The sequence below is a fragment of the Colobus angolensis genome, unplaced genomic scaffold, assembly GCF_000951035.1.
Source record: "Colobus angolensis palliatus isolate OR3802 unplaced genomic scaffold, Cang.pa_1.0 Scaffold283, whole genome shotgun sequence".
Classification (NCBI taxonomy): domain Eukaryota; kingdom Metazoa; phylum Chordata; class Mammalia; order Primates; family Cercopithecidae; genus Colobus; species Colobus angolensis.
Genome location: NW_012116077.1, coordinates 1657229 through 1666076, shown reverse-complemented (window position 1 = coordinate 1666076; position 8848 = coordinate 1657229). Strand labels below are relative to the sequence as shown.

The 8848-nt window shown below is 45.4% G+C and overlaps 1 protein-coding gene across 4 annotated transcripts in view; it reads right to left on the bottom strand.

The window, feature by feature from the left end:
* SLC9A6 (solute carrier family 9, subfamily A (NHE6, cation proton antiporter 6), member 6) overlaps nucleotides 1-5204 on the bottom strand; it is a 71172-nt gene extending 65968 nt beyond the window's left edge. For 3 of the 4 annotated variants that reach the window (XM_011948764.1, XM_011948765.1, XM_011948763.1), the window contains exon 1: nucleotides 4804-5204. In XM_011948764.1, the coding sequence (XP_011804154.1) occupies nucleotides 4804-5128 (325 nt within the window). In that variant the 5' untranslated portion in view covers nucleotides 5129-5204. The remainder of the gene's footprint in view (nucleotides 1-4803) is intronic. The other variant, XM_011948766.1, reaches the window with a different exon arrangement.
* Nucleotides 5205-8848: the final 3644 nt, after the last annotated feature.

The window sequence follows — 8848 nt, the reverse complement described above, 5'->3', positions numbered from 1 at the left end:
TCTCGGCTCACCGCACCCTCCGCCTCCCGAGTGCCCACTGGTTCTACTGTCTGCCCAACCCTATGCTGAAGCATCACTGGGTACCCCGAGGAGAGCTCAGTACTTGGGCAAATTTGAAACACATACTTTGGTCAATAAAACAACAGCATGGAGAATAATTATTTAGGTTGGAAACAAAATCAAGATCCCTTTATTATGGCACCAGCCATCTGAAAAATTGGGATTTATCTGAAAAAAAATTCACAGATCAAGTTAACAAGGGTTCTGTAAAAGGCCAAATCCTAGTCAGAGACTCAGAGCAATTCTCAGTGGAGGGATACAAAAACAGTGCTTTGTTAAGAGGCTAAAGCAGAAACTTCTAGCCTCCTACATAGAGGGAGGCACAGAAAATATTTATATTATGAAATTTTAAATGACCACTAACAGGCAACAAAGAACACCAGCTGGACGCTGTGGCTCACGCCTGTAATCCTAGCACTTTGGGAGGCCGAGGCGGGTGGATCACGAGGTCAGAAGATCGAGACCATCCTGGCTAACACAGTGAAACCCCGTCTCTACTAAAATTATAAAAAATTTAGCTGGGCGTGGTGGCGGGCGCCTGTAGTCCCAGCTACCCGGGAGGCTGAGGCAGGAGAATGGCGTGAACCCGGGAGGCGGAGCTTGCAGTGAGCCAGATAGCGCCACTGCATTCCAGCATGGGCGACAGAGCGAGACTCCATCTCAAAACAAAAACAAAAACAAAAACAGAAAAACACAACCACAAAGAGATATCTTTCACAAAACAGAGAGGTCCTACCCCTCCTACACATTCCTGACCCTCCTGTGCTGAAAACTCTCCCAGTGATACAAAATTCAGCATCACCCAAGGCCCCACTAATGTGTGCTTCTCCCAGTTGGCAGCGACTGGTTTCCTCATGGATTTCAGCCCATTCTTCCAGCCAATCACACCTGAAGCCTCTGATAGTCAAAAAATATAGGAAGAAAATCACTAGGGCATTAAGTGTGATCAAAACTGACACAATTTCTACAGATTAGTTTTGTGAAAGATACGATGAGAAATAAGGTATGAGCCATACTCATTAGATGATAAGTGCTTTGTGGGCAGATACTGTGGCTCAGACATGTATTTCTCATCATATCCCACACATCACAGACATCTAATCAATATTTATTTATGAATCACATTGGTTAAGCCTCAGACTCCAGATGCCTTAAGCTTAAGGCAAAACAAATATTTGTGCCATATTTTGCTTTTTACACCATCTATAAGCACACCGTAGTGAGTGATCACTTTTCAGACTTAAATTTTAACTACCTCGGCAACTTTTACTAACAGCGACTCACTTTTAAGCTTCTTAAGAAAGCTAGCCCAATGAGCAAAACATGTGGGTGCTTTGTGATTATGTGTTTGTAATTGGAGCAATTGGTCTATATTACAATCTAGAAACTGACTACTTTGGCAATTTAAACTGTTTTTACTCATGCTTCTCAGATAAAGGAAAAGCTTATTTTTAATAGCATTTTCCAGGATTTACATAGCTAACCCAATATCACAGGAATAAGATCACTGGTGGGCTGAATCTTAAGAGGTCCAGGCATTCCATTTTGACCCCAGAGTCATGCTGAAAAATAAAGGTCTTAAAATAATATATTATTAATAATAAGATAGCCATGATGTTGTGAGAGCTGTAAGAAAAATGACAGACATTAAATAGGACTAGAAAATTTCAATTTCTGGCCAGGCGAGATGGCTCACACTTATAATCCCAGCACTTTGGGAGGCCAAGGTGGGAGGAGAGCTTGAGCCCAAGAGCTTGAGACCAGCCTGGACAACACGTGAAGACCCCCCCCAACACTCGCGTCTCCACAAATATAAAAATAAAAAATTAGCCAGGTGTGGTGGTGCACACCTGTAGTTACAGTTACTCAGAAGGGTGAGGTGGGAGGATCGCTTAAGCCCAGGACGTTGGGGCTGCAGTGAGCTATGACCCCACCACTGCACTCCAGCCTAGGCAACAGAGCAACACTCTATCAAAAGTAGAAATAAAAAAAGAAAAAGAAAATTTCAATTTTCATGGTATTGAAAATACTTTGACCCCCCACAAAAAAAAGGAAGGAAGGGAGGGAGGGAGGGAGGGAGGGAGGGAGGGAGGAAGGAAGGAAGGAAGGAAGGAAGGAAGGAAGGAAGGAAGGAAGGAAGGAAGGAAGGAAGGAAGGAAATACTTTGACCCAATCCCATCTATTCTCGAACTGGACTTGCGAGTTAAGTTAGGAGGCTGTTTGGTCCACAGCACCCATTACCCACAATGAGAAAATAAGACAGGCTAAAGAACACCAAGTCAACTCCAGATTTGACTCCCAGACTAACGCTCTTTCACTCTACAGTCCACGAGAGATACCCTTGTTTTTCCTTCAAAAAATATTAACACCAAGGTACTCTATCACTTTTTATTAACTTAGAAACCTCACAAAATGCAATCAGTAATCCTTCTTTTCTACTTCAGTCCTAGAGTTAGATGAGGTTAATGATATCAGCTACCAAAGAGAAAATATTTTCAGGGCAATTCAAAGCCCCTATTTGATTCTATTAAGAAGACTGTTATTTGTCCCTTAACTTATGAGACTGACCAATTAAAAGAGTTGTTCTGGGCCTAATCTGAGAAAATGCAGTTTTAACAGCAATAATAATAATAATAGCACAGCTATCATTTATTGGGAATTTACTTAAGGGTCAGTTACTAGTCTGAAAAAACATGTCTTCCTCACAGTAATCCTACTATCATCATCCCCAACGTATAGATGATGGTAAAAGAGAGTAAGGGACTTGTCTAAGATCACACATACCTATGGGCAGAGTGGGATGGGAATCTAGGTCTGATTCTAAAGCAGGGGTTGGAAAACTACAGCCCTTGGTCTGTTTTTGTATGGCCCGAGAGCTAAGAATAGTTTTTATGTTTGTCAAACTTTGTAAAAAGAAAAAAAAATCAAAGAAAAAATGCAACAGAGACAGATCTACGTATCCACAAGGTCAACAATCATTACTACCTGGCCTTTTACAGAAAAAAAAAAAAAATTGTTGACCTCTGGTCTAAAGCCTTGTACCTTTAATTACCACATCATACTACGTCCCTCTATAAAAGAAGTATCTGTGATCAGTTCATTACTTTAACTCGATAATACTCATTTGGCATTTAACCAAATTTAAGATGCCATTATTTTCTTTGTATCATCTGCCTATAAGTTCCTTGAAGGCAAAGATCTTACACCTCTTTGTATTTTCTGAGCATAATACATAGAAGGTTTATCAATAAATGTTTGTTGAGGATAGTAAATCACACACTGTTATGCAGAAAATTACATAGAAATGTATAGCTTATCTGGCCAATTTGGCTTAAGGCGCACTGTAAATGAAATGTAAAATATATGAAATATAAAAACCATCTAATATGTCTAAAAACTAGGAATCTTAGTGAGCAGAGATATTTTACACGCAGGCTCAGAACTGTATTCTCTCACAAAGGAAAAATAAGCCTGAGTTCATGCCTTTTCCTGAGACACACAACTACCTTTCCTTGCTACCCTTGAGAGATGTACATTCCAGAAGTCTGGATTTACTGGGGGGCAGGGGTTTGCATGGAGAAATGTCTTTTGTGCCAAAGCTTCATCTACCTATCTGCAAGTCTGAGAGACAAACCTCGACAAGCTCATCGGTTTAAATGTTCCAAATGAAGATAATCTTCACACATGTATTGCACAGAAAGAACTGTTTGTCCGCCCTCATCTCTTCAGCAATACCCGCACAGTCAGATTAATACAGTCGGCAATATGTATCTTCTTTTCCCCTCTTGAGGCCCCAGCACAGCTCAAAATGCCTCTTAACCCCCACTTTGATTTACCCTTCTCGCTTCGTCAGCAAAAAACAAATAAATAAACCTCAGAAAGCAGACTGAGACACAAGAACCGAAGCCATTTATTCTACAATCGGTCAATAACCTCGTGCCAACAGCAAGTCACCCATACTGCATATGCGTAGTGTTTGTAATTACTGTTTGTCTGAACTGTCCTGATCATCGTATAGTACACTACACTGCTGGAAGGACCTTAACTCTTCCTCGTCCTCACTTTTGTTCGCCTGAATTGGAAGGGTCAACCATATGTATCCATATCAGATATTAGAGGAATAGTACAATAAATAGGACGTCATTAAAAATGCCCTAAGCCTTCTGTAGCCTATTTCACGTTCGGGTTTTTTTTTTTTCGGACTCCACAGGAATAAGATCTTCCTTTGCAACCTCGAAAGGACAGGGTGTAGCAGGAGCTAGGTGATGAGTAAAGGTCGACTCTGGCTCCAAAAGAACGCCAGATTCTGGGCAGCAGAGATACTACTGCAGTTTCAATGAACCTTAAACAAACTGACACCCCAGAGAAATGGATCGCAATGGTGTCTCCCCTCCCCCAGGCCCCAGCCCAATTCCAGACACCGCACCCACTCCTTTTCCATCCTCAGCCCCGGGTCCCGAGCTTGGTAGGCAGGGAAAGGGTGGGGGGTGGGGGTGCGGAGGAAAAAGGGGGTGGGGTCGGAAGCGAAAAAGGTGTGGAGAGGCAAAGAAAATGGGGCGCGAGGCTTAAGAGGAAAGGGGGTGAGGCAGAGAAACGCGGGGTAGGGGGAAGGCGAGGCAGAAAATGGAAGGAATTGGAAGGGGAGCCGAACGTAGGCCGAGCAGGGCCAGGAGATGAGGCGAAGCAGCCGGCGGGCAGAGAAAGGGGCAGCGCCAAGGGGCTGACAAGGGTTCAGGCACTTGCCATAAATCATAGCCAGGCCGGTTTCGTGCAGGAAGCGGGCCCGGCGGTGCTTGAAGAGCCAGATCGTGAGAATAGTGAGGGTGAGCAGCAGGATGAAGATGAGCAGGTTGGCGCTGTCCTGCCGGTGGCTCTCCTCGGCTTGCTTCTCGGACACGATCTCCTCGTCCATGGCTCTCGCCTCTCCGCCGCCGCCGTCCGAAGCCCCTGCCCAGTCAAAGACGCCCACTGCGAGGAGCAACCAAAGGGGCCGCATGAGCCTGCGGGCTCGGGGACCGCCGCCGACGCCACGGCGGAGGGGTGCCCGCCGCCAGCAGCGCCGAGCCATGTCTCCCCCCGCCTCCCACCCCTACCTCACCGGCGGCCGCCCGCGGTCGGACCACTCCCCGAGGGCTCACGGGAAAGGGGCGGGGCCCGGGGGTAGCCGTCGGAGCGCGCGCCGCCGCAGCCGCTCTTAAAGGGGCCGCGGCATCCCAAGCTCGCTCTGCCCGGTTCCTTTGGCCCTCTGTCCCAGGTCACACGCACCCATAGGCGCTGCCGGGGAATGAAAGGCCGTCTAAACTAGCCCACTGCCTTCGGCTAAAGAAACATCGGCTCAGTGTAATCAAGCAGAGGCAGACTGTGCTGTCTACTTTGATCCTATTCTTAGAGCTCTCAGGGGAATCGATCTTTCATAACCCATCTCAATATCGTCCCCCAGTGTCTCTTAACAGGATAAGTCGTCCCCTTGGGAGGAGCCTCAATCTCCATCTCTGTAATTTAAATTTAAATCGGATTCTCCTTGTATTGTCCTCACTGGAAAATACACACACACACACACACACACACACACACACAGCACTGTAGCAGTTCATAAAACAATCGACTCGAAGGTATGGATTAAGTGTGTGTCTGTGTAGTCGGTTTTCTTTACATGTAAACATCTGATGTAAGTCGTATCTCATAATAGGAATCTGTACACAGAAACTCATCAACCTTACAGCAAAGATTGGATCGGTTTGTGCTTAGATTTTCCAATGCTCATAAACACTTCCTCCCGAAGAAGAAATCTTGGGTAGTGTGATGGATTTCTCCTTCTCCTCTTGCTCCTTTTAACTGCTGTTTTAAAGTAAATGTCCCCAGCTCAGAAGTCACCTTTGACCCCTATCTCTCATCTCTCCTCTTTAGTATTCCTCAGGACAGTATTTTTTTTTTTTTCCATTCTCAGCCTGTCCAACCTCTCTCACCAGAATTTTGACAGTTATCACCTCCATATTGGAGCTTTGTCTTTTGAGAACAGTGACTTCCTATTTTTTCCATATTTCTCAGATGGTTCCTTAGTTTGTGTGGGCTCTTTGTTTTCTCAAGACTTTGATTTCAATATGAATGAGCTACAAGTCTCAAGCCCTGGCCTGCTGCCCTAACTTCAGGCCTCTACCTGTTGGATTCTGAGCATACCCTGTTGAGGCTCCTACCACCTTCAAAACTAAAAATATTTTGAAATGATCTCATTTGAAATGAGTTCCCCCTACAAGTGCAAATTCCTTCTCAAATTCTTCATACCATCAGTGGTACCACTATCAGTTCGATTCCTATCATTCTGCCTAGAACTCATGATTCTCAAATCTTTCTTTCCATCTCATGGCCATATAACCTCTTTGCTAAAACAAGTAATACTCAGGCAACTCCAAGCTGTCCCTGTGTGTATTCACCCTCACTAACCGGCTCTCTAAGCTCTCAGGATGATGAGCTAAACAAAAAAAGCACTCAAACGATGTCCAATTCCACTTTCTGTCCATTGGGTCAGGAACTGTCCCAGATCAGAGCCAGTGACTGTGTGCCCATTCTCTGCTGTTAATACTTGGGTCTGTGTCTTCCCAAGAAACCTCATGGCTGCCTGTTCCCATATACTCTGATTCCACTCAAACCACACTGTCCCGTTCACACAGGGCTGGGCTTTGTGGAAGCAAGAAACCTAGGTGAGGATCCTTCCCAGTCTCCCCATCATCCCCTCCCCAGAAGACCTAGTAAATGAACTTACCTGCTTCTTCACGCCTAACTGCTCATTCCAAGGCTGTTTTGTCCCAGCACAAACCCACTTTTCACTGAGTGTTTGGAACTTGAAGAAAAAAAAAGGAGCCACAGATTGCTTCCCTGACCAGAGTCAGCAAATGTGTTCAAGCACCAGACTCTACCTCTGTTTATGTGGCCCCAGCAACTTAGTATGCCCCTCAGCAACCTCTTTGTATTCGAATTCCAGGAGGAATCTTGAAATGGTAATAACTTCTACCGGGCAGCCAATCCCCCTGTGGCATCCACTCCCCCCAGAATGTACTTCTTTCTCCATCTAACACTGCATTATACTTCTGACGCCTACACCCTGGTTTCTCCTCTTGCTACTGCCCTCCCTTTCCATCTTTGTCATTGTGCTCCCTGGAATGTTCTTCCTTGTAAACATACTACTCAATCCTCTCAGTCACTGCATGGATGGCCCCTCCGTCTCCTCTCATTACCAGAACCCACATCTCTCCCAGGATATCACACGCTCAGACGCTGTTGCAAGTGGAGGTTGTTCATGCTCATTTGGTCACAGCCCCACTGTCCTACACACATAACACACGTATACACAACTCACACCCTGCATCAGGTGACCTGAAGGAGTTGGCACTGTGCTCACTTCCCATTGTTTCATATTATTTCAAACTCATTACCCCTCCACCCTCCACTGAAGCTCTAACACCTTCTCCTTCCCCATGGTCGTCACTTATTGGCTTCCTGGTCACTCCTACACATTCGCTGAGTACTAGGGAATCTGGTTCACAGGCTTCCTCTTTCCTCCCACCCCACTCCCCAGGCCTGACATCATCCTGAGTGACTTCACTGCTCATATAGACAACTCACCCCGAATCCAGCCTTGCTTCCTTTGTCACTGAGAAAGTCAAGGCATTCTGGAAAAATCCTACCCTGCTATCTACTTAAATATCCCAGCAGTGCCCATCCTTTCTTTCTCCCCTCAGCCACAGTGGAAGAGGTGTTTCCTTCTCCCTTAAGAAGCTAATTGGCCAGGCATGGTGGCTTATGCCTATGATCTCAGTACTCTGGGAGGCCAAGGCAGGTGAATCACTTGAGCCCAGGAGTTCAAGACCAGCCTGAGCAACATAGCGAAACCCTGTCTCTACAAAAATCACAGAAATTAGCTGGACGTGGTGGCGTGTGCCTGTAGCACCAGCTACTGAGGAGGTTGAGGAAGGAGGAGGGCTTAAGCCCAGGAGACAGAGGTTGTAGTGAGCTGAGATCAGGCCAGCCTGAGTGACAGAGTAAGACCTTGTCTCAAAAAAAAAAAAAAAAAAAAAGTGAATTGATCAAACTGTACTCTGCATGTCATCACTTCCTTTCCTTTTCTCCCAAGATCTACTCCAACAATCACCGCCCCCAACCCAACCCACCCCGGCCTCCACTATCTTCAGTGGCTCCTTCTCTATCATTTCTTTCTGCTCTCCATGAACATTTTCAGGTCTCCTCTGAGAAACACCTTTTCATCCACACCCCTCTGGCTACTGCACTATCTCTCCTTTCCTCTTCAGAGATAAGCTTCTCAAAGGAGTTGTCTGCGTTCTCTGCACTCCCATCCAGGGAGTGCAGGGATAGTTCAGGGATTATCAAAAATCAGACTACAGTCTGAGGGCCAAATCCAGCCTCCTACCTGTTTTTGTATGTCTTGAAACTAAGAATGTTTTTCACATGTTTTAAGGGCTGAAAAAAAAGAATTAAAGAATATTTTGTGACATGTGAAAGTGATGTGAAATTCAAATTTCTGTGTTCCTCAATAATGGTTTATCGGACATGGCTATGTCCATTCCTTTACTTATTGTCTATGGCTGCTTTAGCGCTACAAGGGCAGAGTTGAGCAGTTGCGAAAGAGACTGTGGACTGCAAAGTCTACATATATAGTATCTGGCCTTTTGCCAGAAAGATATGCTGACTTCTTCTTTAGTCTCTGCCAATCATTCCTCTACACTTTTATAAGAGGGGTGTTTCTGGAACACAAATCCTCTAATACCCCCCGCCT